This window comes from Sitodiplosis mosellana, unplaced genomic scaffold, assembly GCF_009176505.1.
Source record: "Sitodiplosis mosellana isolate CC-2019 unplaced genomic scaffold, AAFC_SMos_1.0 Smas_scaffold_6150, whole genome shotgun sequence".
Lineage (NCBI taxonomy): Eukaryota > Metazoa > Arthropoda > Insecta > Diptera > Cecidomyiidae > Sitodiplosis > Sitodiplosis mosellana.
In genome coordinates, this window is record NW_022601391.1 from 648,551 (window position 1) to 668,334 (window position 19,784).

The window sequence follows — 19,784 nt, forward strand, 5'->3', positions numbered from 1 at the left end:
TCTTTAGAAAATTTGGTTTTGGATGACCGTTTTTCGATTCAGTTTCTGTATTTTGTGTTTTTGTTTGACTTCCAAATAGTACTCACACTTGCACGTGTTGCATCGGTCAACTGATGCACTTTTTCTTTGCTTCAATTTAATGATCAGAGGAATGTTCAGAATGCAAATAAATGATGACTGATTCGAGATGCGGAATTTTGAAACTTGAAACTGAACCATGAAGTCATTATTCATATTTGTATCTTCTTTTAAATCGTATCAAAAAAATATCCGCTTTACAATCAATAAAAATTGTATCAAATATAAATTGAAATCAATTCCTTCGGTCGAGGCGAAAGGAAACAAGAAACAGAGAGAAAAAAAGCCTAAGTTAAAAAAATCTTGATATTGCTGTTGCATTTGTTGTCTAATTTTATTCATTTTGAACATTTCGCATGTTTAACCTAACTTTTCACAATTTTTTGTTGTTCTTTTCATTGTAATTTTCTCTTCATATTTTTTATTCTTAGGTCCCGCCTAAAAGGTTTCACAATATGCACTGTATTTCGCCCACCATTTCTTGTCTTAGCACAACAAAAGTCGCGTTTGAAGGTTTCCAAGTGTATCAATTTATTACCTAGCTAATAATTTATTGATATTATGTGAACTTTCCTTCGCAATCGGATCGTTTCCCCTTCCAATCAAATGATTTTTCTTACTTATTTGTGTTTATTTTTCCTTTTTTCTCATCATATTCTTCATTTCCACGTGTGTTTTCACAATTTGTTTTTTTTTTCTGTTTGTAAAAATCGCGTTTTTTTTGGTATTTTGTTAAAATATTATAAATGACAGGAAAAAAAGAAGATTATGATACGTTATCTAGAACCTATTCTAAAAAAAAAACTGACCAGAGTGTCGGAAAACAAGTGGTTTTCTTAACATAATGTACTCGATAAGCTAAATGGGCTTCTTCAAAATTAAAGGCATTCTAAGCGAAAGTAACACGCTTCAACGATCAAACATATACATATAAATTGCATTTTGGTCTCTTTGGAAAGCGCTGTCTCATCGCGACCATGTGGCCGCGTCACGTATTCGTGCGCAGAGATTCGCAGAAATTCTGAACAGAAATTAAAACAAATTTTGTGGCTTTTTTTGTGTGTATGTGTGTGTGTCTATGTATTTTATCATGCGACACACCGTCAATGTTTCACATATTTTTCTTTTATTTCGATATTTATTTATTTCCATTCGTTTCCGTTGCATATGTTTATATATAATTTGTGTTTTGTTTGTTCTAGAACTAGACCATTTTTGATCATTTTTCCATTTTTTTTTCTTGATTTTTGATTTTGTTTCACTTGTTTTTTTTTTCATTTTGTCCTCACCAACCAGAACTTTTATCTAATATCCTATGAATTGTTTTTCTTACAAAATGATTTATAAAAAAAGTTCTTCCATTTTAGTTTTCTTTTTCTCCTTTCTTTATTATTTAAATTCTATTCATATAAACTTATGTCTTATGCAACATTTTTTTCTCTTGTTTAAATTGAAGATTCACTTTTTTCACATTTCACTTCACCTGAAGTTTTTTTTAGTGTTGTTTCGAAGAATTATACAAAATTCGAAGAAGAAAAAAAATATGGTGTAGTGACATAACATAGGTGGATATTGACATTGGAAATGGTGCAAGGCAAAAATGATCTAAAAACAATGAGCTATCATTGAGTTGTTGCTTTGATCCAAATCCATTTGAATGAGAATTTTTGAAAATAAAAGCCATAATATGTGTGTTTTTTTTATTTCTTAAATAATTGCATAAGCAAAGAAATAGAAATGAAATGGTGAAAATGTCTTTTTTCTCATCACGATCGGTAAAAAAAATTTGATTTCAAAGATTGGTCGTTCTACGAGCATTTTGATGTGTGTACAATACAAAGCTGATTGAATGCACACCGCACTTGGTTTAATTTAAAGAATCGACTTGAGAGATATGTATTCCGAATGAACCGATTTGCAATTCGCAATGTGCATGCGTAAGTAGTCTATGTATGTATGTATGTATGTGTGTGTTCGCAATCCAAATCAGCCGAATGAGTATGACCAAGCCAATTTTAAATGCCCATCAAACAGAGAAAGAACTAATCAATAAATTAATATCGTTATGAAAAAAAATGATCATTTCAAAAGTAAATAAATTGCTTTCTTTTGGATATACCAAGATAGATGATAATTTTTTTAGATTTTTTTCTGCGTTTTTTTTCACTTTTTTTCGTTTGGTTTTCAATTTTCTTCTCTTATAAAAGATTACTTCTTGATTTTTTTCATCTTGTTATTTTTTTTTTGTTTTCAATAAATTAAACTAAATTTAAGAATATATGACTTGACTGATATAAACGCTCTGATTTGTGAATCTCCCCAATCTTGTTTTTTTTTTCTCCTTAAGCAACAATAAATGTTTGTGTTTTTTTTTCTGCTGTACATGTGCAAACACAAAGATTGAAAATCACAAAAGCAATCCACCAATTGAATTATTCTGAACGGTAAATAGAACTCGGGAAAAAAATGTTTTGTCACCTTTGGACTTACATCGGCTGCGCTTCTTTTTGTTTTTTTCTTTGTTGAAATGCTTAAATGATTCATATCGGTTGCATTTCACTGAATGATAGCATATCCATTTTGCTTGGCAAATGGAATGAAGGTCCGATAGATAGGATGCCAATCGAATTAAAACATGTTACACTAAATTAATGATATAGTATGTTTCGATGGGTGGAGATTCTTGAGTTATAAAACAACAACGGATTTCCATTTTTGTTTGCTCCACTTGCATTTTCATTTGCGCAAATAGGAAAGAAACAATTTTGTGTGAAAAACAAAAACAATTCGAATTATTGTTCGTCTAAAAGATGACATGCATTCTTTTCAAAAAAATAAATTTCCCTTTTTAAATATTCAATATGGTTTATATACAATGAATGATTGGTTTGTTTGTTTTTTTTTTTGAGCTGTTGGCTATTTTAAATTTTTCCCTTTTTTTACTAGTTTACTGTGAATATCTTGAACACCGCGATTTTAAATGAAATTATTTGCTGTTTACATATTGGTTTCTCTCATTCGTTTAAGAATTTCGTTGGTGTGTGCTACACAGAGATAGTTATTTTATTGTTGTTTAGCTATATATGGTGTTTGTTTATTGTTGTATATATGTTAAACTGGTCCGATATCACTTTGATACCGTGCAGTTAGATAGTTGGCTGCGTCGGTCATTTGTTCCAGACAACGGTATAAGCCTAATAAATGTTTACGGTATTGTTTAGCTAAATCACGTGATTTGTCTGTTTCGTGTTTGCACTCCGATTCGATACCCGAATCATTTTCGGTCGAGATTTCGCTGTCCGAATCGCTCAGTGTGGTGGCTGAATTGGATGAGGCAACCGATGCTGTGCTTGGACGTCGTGCATGACCCTTAACATCTTTTGTACTGCTATTATTGGCATTGGTGTCACAGCTTGAATTGGCGGATGGCACAATGGTTGAGCTAGCACTTGTTTTATTTTCGTCATCTAATTCATTTTGTATTTCTTCTGGTTGCTCTTCACTGTTGCGACCCCATAGCAAATCCACTTTGACACCGTTTAACATATTATATAAGCTAAATAGCTCAGCCGAACTAAGAATTTCATGAACTGGGATACGCTTCTTTTTACCATTTGAGGAATGATGTCCATGGTGATGATGGTGCTTTAATGGCGATTGACCTGTCGCTTCTGGTACAATTGTATCAGTGGAATCACCAACCTGTGAAAGAAAAAACCAGAAAAATTTACATTAGACTCAACACTTTACATGACATGAAGAACAGAGAATTAACTAAAAGAAATCCAATTTCATTGGAGTAATTCGATCAACGAAAAAAAAAGTTCAATGAAACGACCAGTTGTTGCAGAAGCCACACCTACATCGCACCCAGCCCAGTGCAAATTATGCAAACTGAACGAAAGTAATTGGATTCTATTGGAAAAAAACATTTCATTGATTGCCACACAAAGCGTGCACAATGACCGCTTTCCTCTTGATTGAGTTTGATTAAACAAGATTGAAAATTGCAATGTTACGACAACCAAATCTGTCATTCTGATCGAGCCCAAGCTACGCATGCTGTTCTTCTCTTCTTCTTTTTTCTGAAATATCATCAACGTTTCCGCACAGTCATGATGATGAATATTTCTTGAGTGAACACTTCTTTTTATATTCGAAATTTATGATAATATTTTTGCGCCTTAAGAAATTTCAGAAAACGTCTGATTTCGTCGTCGCCTTTGAGCAGGAAAAAAATTCCCCACAAAACTCGGTGGTGATCGTTAAGAACAACGCCTGAAATAACGAATCCAATTAAAATCGTTTCCTAGTTTTAAAATGAAATATATTGACCATTATGTTATCACCAACAAACGAACCAAGACAGAAAAAAAAAAACCAAACAAATTCTTGTCGAATGATTCAATTGTGAAATAACCAAAAGTGGAAATTCAGAATGACAAATGGCATATTTCTATTCAAATTTATTTTCTGAATATGATGATAAATATATGATCAAGTTTCAACATGATATCTATCAGATGCTTTGATCACACAGACAGATGGTGGGTTTCCGCAATTTCGACAGAATTGAAATGAATCTGAAGAAATTGAGTTGAATTGGCGCGGTCAAGTTATAGCGAGCGATTTCGGGACAAAAACCGAACCGTCGGTTTTTTTCCATGAACATAAAAAAACCATAAAATAAAAGATCGATAGAATGATTTTCGTTTTGAAAAAGAAAGATATATGCAAATTATGCGTTGCACGCGTGTCATCGTTGACCATTATTATAATAATGGCAACGTGCCATTGATAATCTGCATACAAACAACTTGAGTAGTTTCATTTTCAAAACATTGCCACCATGCCAAAAGCAAACTTATTGCACAATATATATATATATATTCGACGTGAAATATTTCAATCAGTAGCGCAACATTGTGATATTTGAGGTGAGCGCACATACTCACACAAACACACGAATGAATATATTTGAGACGGAACGACTTCAGCATCAATTTACTACAGTACACTACACCTGTACGCGAAACGCATTCGGTCTCTTTTTTCCCCCAATCGCTTCAAATGAGAAGTAGGGGAAAACAAGACCGCAGAGCTTCGCTTCGCTCCGCTCTGCGTTCTTGAGTTTTTAGTTAGTTAATCTATTTTGTTGTTTCACAACAAACTATTTTTGACGCACTACATGAAATGTATTTCATCAAAGTAACTTTGAACTTTGAAGTAATATATTTATTTGCAAAATGAATTACAAGATCTTGGTTTTATTTATTTTTTGAAATGTACTGCCTTTGGTTTAAATTAAATAAATAATATGAGCTTCGAATCTAAAATCACTTCAATTCTGTCCAAGACACAGAAAATATTATACGAAAATTTAATGTAATTTTTAAACAATATTTGATAATAAAAATTTGATTGGCGCTTTGAGATATTATGCACTTATTTGTCGTTAGTGCACCTGTTTTAAATTGAATAAAAAATATGAGCATAAAGCTCAAATTCACCATAATTTGTTTCATCACTCAAAAAGTATTAAGAAAATAAAAATAAGCAGATTAGTAGCTCTAAATTTCATGTAGTGCTAAAAAAAGAAAAAGTTGGAAATTGATTAGCAAAGCGGTATACCGTCAAGGCCACCGCGCATTTGCGATGAAAAAAAAACCCAACCTCATCACACAGCTGACACACAGTCCAATATCTGATATTCAGCCAATTGAATCGTGTGCTCGAGACATTTTTTTTTCTACCATCACGCTTGTTTTTATGATCAAAAGTCTTATGGTCTTGCCATTTAAACGTGCCTCTATAAATTTGTTTCGTTCTTTTGTTCATGTGTTTAGATCATTGAACGCGTGCGCAACAAATGATAATTCGTATAAAAAAAAAGATGAATTGATTTTGATTTTTTTCTCGTCTTCTCCTCGACTCATTCAGTAATGATTTTTTTTTTCATTTTCTTGGCTGGTTGCAGCCGAGCGAATGAAACCAATGACCGCAATTGTTGTTCAAAGTTAGTCGCTTTGAAATACTGTCGTCCAAATAATTCATTTATTTGGGGGGTCCATTACCATTTTTTATGTGATCATCATCGAATTCGAAATCCCATAATGTTCCAGACATATTATCGCCGATCAAAGATCAGTTCCATATCATTTGCATATTTTTTTCTTATTCCGAATTGACTAATCGCCTACATTTGGAATGGACGAAGACGGGTTTTTATTCTTTTGTCAATGGGCAAAATGTCAATCAATTGAGTGATTCTAAAGAAGCCTACTTTGATTTATTGCATTTGATAAGAATCACTTTGTATTGAGAGGAGAAGAAAAAAGAAACATGTTAAAATTCAACACGATCACGACAAAAACACACTGGTCACATCGAAACATGGCGGTTGATTTTCAAATCACGTTTTTAACAAAACATAATTTATTCAAACATGCCGACTCGAATTTTTCACATTTGCCTTTCCTTGCATCGATCATTGACATAAACACCGAAAAGATAATGAATGCAGAATATTTTATCGAAATTTTTTTTTCTGTGCGGTTCTTAAGAAGAGGTTCATCAGACATTGTGAGATATTGAATTATGTCGAGAAAAAAAAAACTTGTCTCTCTCGTTCCGTTTTTTTAATTTCGTGTTTCACGGAAAGTTTCCGAGTTCTCACGATGCAAAGACGGATTATAAAACCAAACAAAATCAGCAATATTTCATGTTTAAACCTGATGAATTGCCATACGGTTTACAAAACGGCCAGCAGAGAAGAACAATTACGAACGGTCTTGAATTTCCATAGTTCATTTGATTGCAAAATGTGAGCGAACGGAAACTGTGTGCAGACATTTGGTGAGACAAGACATCGTGTGCCTAACACATGTTTTGAGTTTAAAGCAGCAGCATAATCTGATTAATTTATAACTGGTCTATCAAGCAAAACAAAAAAGTAATTTGTAGCACGTTATCATCATACAGTTTGCGTTGATAATTTTGCGTGTGCCAGTATCATACATAAATTATATCATCTCTACAATATCTTCATAAATATTAGAGAATCTTTTCCTTTTTCAGCCATAATTACCGAGCATTTTATTTTATTTATTTGATAAGCCTACTAATCGCCGTTTAAAATCAAAATATAGTAGTAAACGGCCGAGGAATTTGACTCTCAATCGTAAATGGTTTTGTATCAAATTATTTAAGCCGCCACGAAATGATATCACGGGCAATAAGCAGCAAATGCAAAGAGATGAAAAAGAAAAAAACTCGTTAGGTTTCAATGTCATATTAGTCAATTTTTGGGCACAACAAGAAAATTTTGCGATTTGCCAAAACTACCGGAACAAAGTCCATTTGAATAAACCAGCACAAAGTCAGAAACAAAAATCAACTTTCCATTTCCATCTCATCAGAATAAATTCTGAGTATCAGAGTGATATTTTTTTCTTCTTCTTCTTTGAGCCGAGCAAGCGCTCGGCATATACATTCACTTTTGGCGTGCCGCAAGCGATGTTCAATGAAAGCCAAATCACTTGTGCTTGTGATCACAATGTGATCAATGGCCGCTGCTTGTTCAATACACACAAACACACACATATATTTACCATATATGTATGTGAAATTCGCAGAGTGTTTCTGGGCAAGTGGTCGCGCGATTGAATTGATCTCAGCTGGTGAATGAACGATGCTAAGGACACGGATTTAAAGCAAACATCATATACAATGTTATATTGTTCACATGGTATCGCCCCGATGTAAATACTTGAATTCGGGCGCTGTTTGGTCTCGTAGACCACGCATTGGACACTAAGAAAAAAACACATTTTTTTCGGTACAAATCTCTTTTTCTCCTGCTTTGCGCACAAAGTGTGCGCTGGTTTGTATTTAACAGCATAAGCTCAAGTTATGATATCATATTTGGTTAGCCCTGAAATTTATTAATCCCTCATATGATGTTTCTTCTATTGCTGTCGCGTGGATAAACATTATAGTCTAGCTTTTCATTATGATTGGTAATGCAACTGCAGGTACGAGCCATAAAAATCACCATGAGAATTTTTGTTTGAAAAAAAAAACAAAGACACACTCTCGCACACAACGATGACTTCTTCTTTTTTTTTTCTCAAGTTGTGAAATTCGTCTACGGCTCGTGGAAAACGAGTTTGCATATCTTCACAAGTGTTTTACTAATTCTTCCGCATCTGATCAGCATTGTTTCGATATTTCAAAACGATTTGATGCCATTTTATCACAAATCCAACAAAAAATTCAAATCAAAAAAATATTTTATTCAAAAAAAAGAAGAAGAAGAAGAAGCAATAACAACAACAACAACAACAACAACAACAACAACAAAAAAAATACGAACCGTTCTATCCATCAATCGACATGGCACCAGTATCGTTTCATCCATAACATTTACAGTTTTGACGAATTTCTCCATTAAATTTACGATACTCTCGCGGGAAAATTCTGTGTCATCATTTGTTGCGATGCGCCGTAATGAGTTTCTGCAAAGAATCAAAATGAAATTGACAATAAATAACAATTAAATGATTTTGGGGGTGTGGATTGAATGTGTCATGCATTTTTAATAGACAAAGTCACAATTCAAGAGCAAATTTATTTTCAATAGCCTAGCTTGAGTTGCTTTGATTTAATTATTGTGTCAATTCCTGTAGAATGTTTCATTCTTTTCCCTCCTCTTCTTTTCAATCTCTTTATATGCATTTTTTTTTCTTCAGCAAAACCGTAGTATACCCAAGGAACAAAAATGTAACCATTTTCAGTAGATTTCACCATCGCGTAATGTAACGTTTTGGCCCATTTTCGTGGTAATTTAAGTGTTATATTTAACGTGGATTATGTGCATGGTTCCCAATAAAATGACACCTTCCAATGAAATATTTTAACGCAATGCATATTATTCAAAATGTAACAAATAACGGACGGTTCACATTATGCTCGCTCCATTCTACACAGACCGTACAGCAGATATACAAACACGAAAGAAAGAATGTGAGAATGAACCGCATACAGAAAGAACATTCAACTAACATAGCTATGTGTACTGTTGCTCTCGTGTATTCTCTCTCTCTTTGCTTCTTCGCTTCGTTCGTTTCATTCTTGTGTGTGTGTGCTGGAGCAAGAATATTTTCATAACAAATCGAAGTGTGACTGTGGCGATCGAATCCGTTAGAATCGAATTGACAGCTCTTACTGTTGCTGCATGAAGAACAGTGCAGTTTTTGTGTTCTGAATTTCATAACGATGCGAAATATCTATTTTGAGTCGAATTCAAACGAGATTTTGAGTGTTCATCAACACATTTTTCTGGATTGTGCTGTTGTATTAGTTTTGCATTTGATTCGGTTGTGATTTCTGACTAACAGGACATTTGCACAACGACAAGAGCACAATATTCGAAATTCAGCATAGCATTGGCAGTTTGGTGTCGGAATTCGTTGAGGCAAGAATATTTTCATAACAAATCGAAGTGTGACTGTGGCGAATCCATTAGAATCGAATTGACAGCTCTTACTGTTGCTGCGTGAGGAACAATGCAGTTTTTGTGTTCTGAATTTCATACCGATGTTTACATTGAGTCGAATTCAGACGAGATTTTGAGTGTTCATCAACACATTTTTCTGGATTGTGCTGTTGTATTAGTGTTGCATTTGATTCGGTTGTGATTTCTGACTAACAGGACATTTGCAAAACGACAAGAGTACAATATTCAAAATTCAGCATTGCATGGTCAGTTTGGTGTCAGAATTCGTTGAGGCAAGTTGATTGTTGTATTGATGGTTCATTGATTGTTTCTCCAAAACAAATTGTTAATTTAGTCAGTGTTTGATCGAAAGTGCAATAATTCTAATCAATTTGTTCACCATTTTCATTTTCATTTTCATTAGATCAAATTTGGTGAGCATGAAGAGAAAGCGGGCCCAGAACGGGCGACCGAGATCGGTCAAACTATCGCTGAATTCGGTTCTCCGGGATCAATATCGCGCGAATTTTGTGGCACAAGTCACCAATTGGTGCCACACAGCCACCGTCATCACCGTTTTGGCGTCATTGTTGTTTCTCTTCGAGAACAACCGAGCATTCGATGAAGATAACCATGACTTCTTCAGAGGCAATGGATACGAATTGATCAAGGATTGCTTCAATAACATTTTGAACGAGAACCGACACAAATTGCCGTTGGCCTTCCGCCAAATAATCGAAGCAGCAGTGCCAAACTTCCGATGGCCACAACGTGAAGGCATGGGAAACGCATTCAATCAGCTCATTGATCAATACACCACCAATGTCAAGAACAACATCAAAACGTGGTGCTACACCCGTATCAAAACGTTTTTCGTGCTGCAACGGTATGAGCTCAATTTGCTTGGCCATAACATCAGCGACATCGATGTGAAAAATGCCACCAAATCAGTTATGTTCAACAATATAGTACCAAGTGCGAATGTGGTGCGGCTGCTCGAGCAAGCGCGTATGATCGGAATACCAGTCGGTACGAAGTTATGTGATCTCGTCCGTGGTAGTTGGTTCCAGACAATACCGATATTCATCACCATTCAACGGCTAGTGTTCAACCACCATGAAAGATACGAGCTCTTGAATGATCTCTGGCGCCGATATTATCGGGATCGATTACACAACGCCATGCCATCCATTGCACGCCCACCGAAAATAAAAAACTTTCGTGTAATTCCGATTCATGACTTCAAGATGAAGCACATCCGGATCGATATTCACCTGTTCTATCAAATGGCGCGCAAATTGGGTGCCATCAAGTTGGCAAAAGGATTGTTTGGCCAGCCGGTTAACATTTCGAAAAAGGTCTACGACAGCAATCCATTTGTGTCCTGGGACACAATATTCAACATGGACAAGATTCAGAAAGTCGGCAATCGCAAGACATTTGACTACACAATCGTGACGGATAGTGTGGCTGTTTCGTTGTGTTTCCTGAAGCCAGAATGCCCCTCACACGAATATTCGCACGAGCAAATCAACGAAATGTACGAAAATGGTGTTTTCCGCTTCGTGCTTGGCATGGATCCTGGTGTGCGAACCTGGAATGCCACGGTGCGAAAACATATCGCATCCGGTGTGGAAGTGAGTAACAATGATTTGTTTGTTTGTTTTGTCAGTCATTTCATTTATATGCATATAATCATGATTCTTTGTTCTTTTTTCTTATTTTTCTTTTTTGATTTGTTTGTTTGTTTTGTCAGTCATTTCTTTTATATGCATATAATCATGATTCTTTGTTCTTATTTATTTCACACAGGAAAACATCACGATCGACGGTCCGAAATACCATTTTCGAGCGAAATATGGCAAACGAAAGCGCAAATCGGAAAAATGGCTACGATTGTTCACCGAATTGGAGCAACATGACCGAAATCAATATCCATTCTATCCATCGCCCAAGGGAGCCTCAAATTAGATGAGTTACATCGAACATCGTGTGAAAATGTTGCAGCCTGGAATGGAGGTTTACACAGCACGCAAATACATTCGCCTCAATCTCGATAAACATATCGAGGAGACCCGTGCAAGTGATACCACCGCTGCTTTTTTGACCAGAAAATTACCATCGCTCATTTTCCTTGGTGCAGCTCAAATGGCTCCAAATTCAACAATTGGTATTAAGAAACGGTTGCGGTGCCCTGGTGTACGGAAACTACTGAACAGCTTCAAGAAACTGCACAATTGTGTGGTGGTGATGGTTGACGAATTCAAAACATCGCAGACGTGTGCAAAGTGCTTTCGGCCATTTGATCGACGTACAAGAAACGACCGCTACAAAGTCTGCCGTCAATGCATTCCACATGCAGCAAATATCACGACTGACAAACACCTGAGCAGTGTGATCATCAGCAAGAAAAGCAACCGGTCGTATCAACGAGAGCGACGACATGTTGTTGCGGAATATGAACGATTGAATGTACATCCAGTGTATTCACATGGTTTAGTGCCGAAACTCAATGTATGGTTCAAAAACTGGCAGCTAAACACTGATAACACATGGAACGATTCACGTCATCCACATCAACAGAACACTGTTTGGCATCGGGATGAAGTCGCTACCAAGTGCATATTGTACAAAGGTATGTATCATACATTGAAAAAAGTGAAATATTCTGGCTAACAATTGTTGTTTGTGATTTCGGTTGTTTCAGGTCTTTGTATGATAAAGGGCTTGGATGTGCATCCGCAACTGTCGAGACAACATCATGCAGCAGCTGCAGCCGCGCAGAACAATGCCGAAGGCGACCAAGATGACAACGATAGCGACAGCGACGATGATTACGTTTACGTTCTCGACGACGTGTCCGATGAAGAATAGTTTTTAGTTGATGTAGGATTAAGTTTTCAAACAATAATAATTGTAACGTTTTGTTACTTTGCTGGGCTTTGAGTATTGTGGCCTTGTCCGAAGTACGGGGCTTAGTCGGATCATATAAAATACCTCGTAGGTGAGTATCACTATTCATTAGCATATTGAATATTGATTCATAATCGTTTTTACATCATTCTAATTGATTTGTTTTTACTGTTCTTTTTCTACTTCCATTGTGACGTTAAAAATGACTGAAACTACACCCAAATGTGGGCCCAAATTCAACCGTTTACATACGCTTGGCAATGGATGTATTTGCGTTAACAATTGTTCCTTGGGTAGATAGATGCATTCCGGTCAAGCAAATATGCTATACATACGTATATATTGATTATGCAATTGTGTTCTCAGTGCCAACTGTTTCCGCATCGCAAAACTTAGAAGGTTTACTACATTGTGTACATAATTACTTAATATGTCTGAACGAAAATTATAGGAAAAAAAACAAAATTCTTGACGAATATTCCGTGTATCGTGTGCGATTGTTTGTAAGAGTCACCATTTCGACTCTATTTGCAACCAGCTTGAAATGTTTAATTAATATCTGATGCAATCATTTGATATATTGTGTTTTTGTGTGTCATCGTAATGACACGTAATCACAAGAATCTTCTAAATATTTCAACAATTTTGCATTTCAAATCAAATAATTGTCGTGTGTGTGTGTGTGTTTGTACTTATTGCCGGGTTTTGAAAGATTGCTTCACCCGCGTGAGTTCAATATAAATGAGACATGATTGAGAACAATGCCAATTAATAAATAATGTTGATGAGTTTAGTATAGATGTTGCGTGAAAGATGACCGATTGTTATCTGAATGACTTCTATATACTGCATGCAAACAAAAAAAAAAAAACAAGGAGATAAATTGCAATGCATGTGATCAGGTACACACACAGTAAACGCTTCGATTTTCCGCATTATGAGGAAATTAATCGCATCGATGATTGTCATCAATCAATCTCTCTCTGGAAGCTGGCAATTTTAAATGGCTTACGTTCTGATAGGGGACAACTGCGATATCAGCGGCCAGAGCAATGATGAATACAATAAATTATTTCAAGATCACGTGCATTTATGTAACAAAACAAGGAAAATTACTTGAACAAAACCGGCGATTATCCAAGATAATAAAAAAAATAAGGCGGCCATTAAAACCAAAAGTGTATTTCCAAAGACACTCAGACGAAGGAAAAAACAAACAACATCGTGTACATTGTCGTCGACATGAATCGCGCTTCAGTAATAAAATAATTACGTTTAATTAAAACATGTTCACTTAAATGATCGTAGACAGACAAACAAGCACGTGCACTCGAAAAATTCGAATCAGTGTGTCTCCAGAAGCAAGACCATGGTTCAGATTACTATTTATATAGTTATTATGATATGTGTTTAGTTTACTTCCGTTAACGGTGACAATTTGCAGTATATATTTTTTTTCTGATGTTTTGTCACAATGGCGTTGTGTTTGCGTAAAGTCAGTCCAATAAATGAAGTCACAAATTTTTTTTTTAGTAAAAAAAACATTATCGACAACAGTAGAAAAAAAGAGAAATTAGCATTGATCGATTCTTATTTTTTTTTTTCGCAAAAGTATTTACCATAAAATTACTCATTCCACCGAATTCTCAAAGCATGGCGAATTCAAACACATGTTGATTCAGGCGATTAGCACTGCAATATTTTTTTTTTATCTATTCAAATTTGTGATCATCATCCATTTGTTTACTTAGAAAATGCTTGTTATAATTCAATTGATGATTTCATTGCCATTCGGTAGATTGATACAAGCGCGCGCGCGCACCCGCACGGTGTGCAATGAATTAAAGTGTCCTTCTTCCTGAAGTTATTATTTACCGTTGATAGTTTTGACACGCGACAACCGAAACACAATCTTCAACATATCATTTTTCACTCTTTTTCACTCTATCAAAGTTCAAAGCACACATATACACCGATCGAATCTTTTCCTTGAAATGAATCTTTTCCATCGATTTCCAATCGAAAAACAGGGCCACTACGTGATGTTTACCATCTAACGGTATGTCTCTGTATTTCATCGATCGTAATTTGCACATATAAAATTGCTAGCGAAACAGCTCACTCATGCCTGCTGAGGGCTGGATATGTTACAACAAATCGCTTTCATTTTGAGTGAAAAGTGCAATTTCCATCGTTGGAAGCCAATTCGATTGATATCAATCGTTTTATTCGAAACTGAATTGCTTTTATTGTGTCTCAGCGTTATCCTTCAGATCAATTTTTAAAGCAAACACACATTCATTTATTGGACCAACTAATCATCATTCATCATTACACAATTTACCTCACGGTATATCTTGCTGGAAATATTCGATCCATTGCAAAATAAAAATAAAAATGCACTGATTCTACTACACACTATGGGATTCACAATTATAAATGTATAAATTTTTTTTCTCAGTTTCTTTTTTCTGTTCAATTTTCGTCTTAAAATCACAACACAATATTAAAAACGCGTAAAACTATTGCAATTGTTTTTCGATCGTGAATGTTTCACTGTCCACCGAGCGAGGAGTCGAATTCATGCGATGTTCACAAAATGGATGCCATTTACTATATGATATACGATCATTATAAATGATTTACCACTGCCAAAGCGAATCGTTCCGTAGTTTCAACGAAGAAGAAAAACAGACGAAGAAAGAGACACACGATCCATTCACATAACAATCAATGGCTGCAGAACAGTTACCATGAAATATCAAATGAATACTGTTTAATATCGCACACACAATCTAGAAATCTCGCAAAAATCTCAATTCCGACTCAAGCAAACAGAAAAAAAACCGATGATTTTTTTTTCTTGTACGTAGTGTGTTGTTTGGTGTCTTTTTGTCGTCATATTTTTTTTTCTTTCTTTCTTTGGGTGTGTGTGTGTGTGTGTGTATGTGTGTGCGGCAACGACATCGAAAACAACAATCATAATAGTTTAATCGTTTTTATTATTTATATTAGTTTTGATTATATGTATAAATGGAGAGGTGTGCGTGGTTTTTTTTTCGTTTCGGCCAAAAACGTGAAGGAAGAAGAAGCAGACCAAAGCAAAAACAACTTATGTTAGTGTGTGGTTGTGGTGTGACTGGGGAAGGTTCAGTAATCATTAAACCAATTTTCGCCTCTTTTTTTTCTGAACGAAAATTGAAACAACGGAATTTTATTCATTTATTCAGTTTTGTTGTTGCGCGTCTCTGTCTCTCTCTCTCCCTCTCTCACTGACATATTGTTGTCTACCTCATCGGTGTATGTGTATATGCTTTGGAAATGTAGACGACAAATACATGTGTAAAAACATTGTGAAGGCCAGATAATTCAACACCAATAATTCCAACAAAAAGAGCAGCAGCAGCGGCAACAAAAATAACAGCAATGGCCCAGGCAAATACGAAATATTTTTCTGTGTATTTTTTTTTTATTTCTTCACATCTTCTTCATTGTTGCTTGGCCACCGTTGTTTTTCGTTAATTTTACAACCATATGAACTATGTTAACTACTGGCTTACTGGCCGAACGGATGGGGGGTACGCAGATAACGCGCACATATCAACTAATGCTTTCAGCATTCGCCACTTGTCCATCTAGTAGGCTATTTTTGGCGGTGCATTGATAAAACATTCTTGAATTTCGTACGCATCAAACTGTTATGTTGGACAGATAGTGTGGATATATACCATGTTGAATGTTTCTGTTGTTTCTTTCACTGAAATGGCCTGCAACTTTGACAACCACCAACGGAATCATTCGGTCAATTCGGCCTTAGTCTGTATGCAATTCGTCATAATGGAACACTTTGAAAAAAAAAAACTGGACAAACTAAACTGTATTGTGTTCACCGTGACTCGCTGAACAAATTCATCGCATATTGTTTACAATCTTCACTGTGTTGCTGATGATAATTGTGCGATGATATTTGTTGTCAGTTTAGTGCGGAATGCGTTTGGTATGTCAAGTAAACATGATGTTGGCCATTTTCTAAAACATGGTAACAATGAAATCACTTTCATTTATAAACATTGAATGTGTGCTCCGTGTGCACAGAGAGTGTTGGGGTTGTAGTGGAGGAATCGATTGGACCTGTCAAATCAACCGATTCGATCAAAATCTCTTCCAATCCATTGGTCCATCAACCAACGAATGAGAAAAAGAGCCAAAATCACAATAGAAAAGAGCGCGCGGCAACACCAACAACAGCAGCAGCAGAAGCAGCAGCGGACAATCAACATATGACCGATTGGTTTGGATGCGTGTACATGTGCGTATGCATGTGCCAAAACCGATAATATAGTGTGTTGATGGTGGTGATGGTGGTGGTAGCGGTAGTGGTGTTGTCGTCGACGCCACATTTGCGAACAGGTTGCCACTGTGTTTGTGTGTTGCCTTGTAAGTTGTTTTCGCTTTTCGATTATTATCGATATATTCGAATGCACGCATTGCATAATTGGGACATGGTATTTAGTTTTCTATGCTTTTTTCGCTTTTCATTGATTTCATGATATTTTTTTTTTGCGTGTGCACATGTATTCATTTGAGTGTATGTATAAGCATGACTTTGTATTAATGTGTGCAAATGTGCCAAATAGTCATTTGGATATCTTTTTGCTAATAATATGGTAGTAGTCCGCGCAATCGGAATAATTAATAAATTTTAGCACATTTTGATACTTCTTCGTTTTGGCCAACAATTTTTTATGTTATTTTTGCTTTTGCTTTGTTTTCGTTTACCAATTCTAATTGATCAACAGAAAGAAAAGAAGCACATGCACACATACATTTTCGCAAAAGGTATGCATGCTAATTAGCCAATGGAATCCCTTGATTCGGCCACGAATTGCATTAAAAACAGTAAACAATCATATTTGACACCGATCGATTTCAAATGGCTTTCCTACGATCAACTCACGATATACATGTTTCATTTTTGCCTTCTTTGCACATGTGTTTTTTTTCTGCATGTGGAATGTGATGCGTGTTCAATATTTCAACATATTATCGTTCAGCGCGAAAAATTCATAATAATTGAAGAAAGAAAAAAAAAATGCGCATACACGCGCGCTGCCCGATGCAATGAAATTGCTGAAATATAACAAACAAAACGACCAATGTTTTTGAGTTGGTAATCTATATTTTCTTGTCGACTCAGTTCATTCTGTTCAGGTGAAGGCTATATTGCGCATTGCATAAAATTGCTCTTGGTATTCTTTGGTATGAACTCACAGAAACCACAAAATTTGACCAATCTGAATGCACTGCGTAAACTCGGTGTGTTTAGCAAAATTTTGCAGCAACGAAATGAATGCAGTGATCGTTATACAAATAGCGACAATTATCATCAAATCATTGTGAGCTAATGGATTTAATGATACATATTTGTTTCGCTATCTATCACATGTTATGCCCACTTTATCAAAATCTGGTTCATTTAATTATTTGGCACAAATTGATTGATTACATAGTGTGTTCGTCCAAGTTCGTCTCGGAACGATTAATTCATTTGGAAATAAAAAAAATAGCGCAGAAGCAATTCAAGAAAATGCATCATTACTTGGAATCGCGATCGACAAAATGATTCACGTATTGCTCAGCGAAAGTGTATAAAATCTGAAGTGCATTGTGATTTTTTATGCATTTGTTCGAAATATACATTTTGTTGACGCATTATTGTCTACCAAAAATGTACGGTTTGCATTTATCGCTTCCTCGATCAATCATGGCACCTTCAATCGATATGAATCGTATGTTATATCGTGTGTCCGATTGAGCAAATAATATGATCGATAAACGCGACAAAGATAGCAATCGGTGTTATTCATTTATTGCTACTTGTAATCGCAGCATATATGCGAGTTGTACGCATTCTCGCATGTGGCTAGATTCCAGCGGAAAATTTCATTCCGAAAAATTTCAGTCTAACAACAACAAACAAACTCCTAAAAGGTATGGAAAAAAAACTGGGCAAATAATCATTGTGGAAAAAAAAGGTAAACTGGTTGTTCATACTATGACTTTTTTTTCTATATCAATTTGGTTGTTGTTGTTGTTGTTGTTGTTTTTTTTTCGTGTTGCGGTTTTTATCACTGTGGACTTTAATTGCTCTTTCCGACACGAAATACATATAAAATAGTTTAATAATATGACGTTTCAACTATTTATCGGTCATCGATCAATCACGCAGTGCATTTGGAAGAAATGTCAAGTTTAGCCAGCGCCACAACTAGAAACCCAGCGAAATGACAATTTCCAATCGGTAATATTCCATTGAATAATATGTATAATATTGAATCGATCACAATGTGTTGATCATTCGTTCGTCCGTTCGCCCGATCGAGTTTATTGACAAGATCTAGGCTCAACTAGTACAGCCAGCACAATTGCATCGTTTCCACTTGATTTACACCCAACCACGTACTGTATGCATGACAGCTGATGTATATGTACATCAATATGGACACAATGTATGAATAAAAGAATTTCGCTTTTCAATTCGAGTCGTTGGTGTTCGCTACTGTTTTGCTGTTGCCAGGCTGACACACAGCATTGCACGTGTCTGCATTTTTTTTTACAAGAAGACAGCAACCAATCTAATGCTAGAAAAAATCGAATAAAATTGAACAAAATAGTGCGCTTGTCGTATTTATTTCTATTCTGTTTGCGCGGTGCTATGCTTTGTTCGATTTCTGTGGTAAAACTTATTCAAAATGCGAGCGATGCAAAGTGCAAGGGGGCGAATGAAAGAAAAAGATAAATGAAATCATTTGAATAAATCGTTCATTAATCGTCAAGATAAGTGTAATTTTACCATTTTTTTAGCATTATAATGATGTCGACGATGTGTAAAATTAGATTTCCGTACAAAGAGATGAGAAAAATGTCGTTTTTTGTATTTGACGTAAATCGCGTCAATAATATGCAATATCAATTAGTTTTATGTGTGAAAGAGTCGCGCACTTGTACCGGTGAAACCGCCAAACGACATACAAACCAGTGCATTTCGTGTTATTTCGATTTATTTCTAGAAAGAAAAAAAAACAAGTACATTTCATCGGAAAACGGCCAGCTGCGCGATCGACAAAGATAGGTGCAAAAACATTGACAATTAGCTCGTTTACAGCGTAACTGCGCTAATATAATCACGTAAAGTTGCATCGAATATTCCACACACACACACACACACACACACACACACACACACACACACACACACACACACACACACACACACACACACACACACACACACACA

At 35.6% G+C, this 19,784-nt stretch overlaps 2 protein-coding genes across 3 annotated transcripts in view; one reads left to right on the forward strand and one right to left on the reverse strand.

The window, feature by feature from the left end:
* Window positions 1-2,965: 2,965 nt before the first annotated feature.
* LOC129573963 (uncharacterized) overlaps window positions 2,966-19,784 on the reverse strand; it is a 42,063-nt gene continuing 25,244 nt past the window's right edge. The window contains exons 1-3 of one of the 2 annotated variants that reach the window (XM_055455187.1): window positions 14,832-19,784; window positions 8,453-8,594; window positions 2,966-3,780 (exon numbers count right to left, since the gene is read on the reverse strand). The exon at window positions 14,832-19,784 is cut by the window's right edge and continues 371 nt beyond it. In XM_055455187.1, coding sequence (XP_055311162.1) covers window positions 3,190-3,780; window positions 8,453-8,594; window positions 14,832-14,866 — 768 coding nt within the window. In that variant the 5' untranslated portion in view covers window positions 14,867-19,784 and the 3' untranslated portion in view covers window positions 2,966-3,189. The remainder of the gene's footprint in view (window positions 3,781-8,452; window positions 8,595-14,831) is intronic. The other variant, XM_055455186.1, reaches the window with a different exon arrangement.
* LOC129573964 (uncharacterized) lies at window positions 11,706-12,582 on the forward strand. Its single transcript, XM_055455188.1, has 2 exons — window positions 11,706-12,209; window positions 12,282-12,582. The coding sequence occupies exons 1-2, from the start codon at window positions 11,723-11,725 to the stop codon at window positions 12,446-12,448; spliced, it is 654 nt and encodes a 217-aa protein (XP_055311163.1). The 5' UTR covers window positions 11,706-11,722; the 3' UTR covers window positions 12,449-12,582.

Bases quoted from the DNA above. Each gene is read 5' to 3' on its own strand.
- LOC129573964 (XM_055455188.1), top strand. From the start codon at position 11,723: ATGGCTCCAAATTCAACAATTGGTATTAAGAAACGGTTGCGGTGCCCT. The intron at 12,210-12,281 runs GTATGTATCATA...CGGTTGTTTCAG, and splicing joins CAAGTGCATATTGTACAAAG to GTCTTTGTATGATAAAGGGC.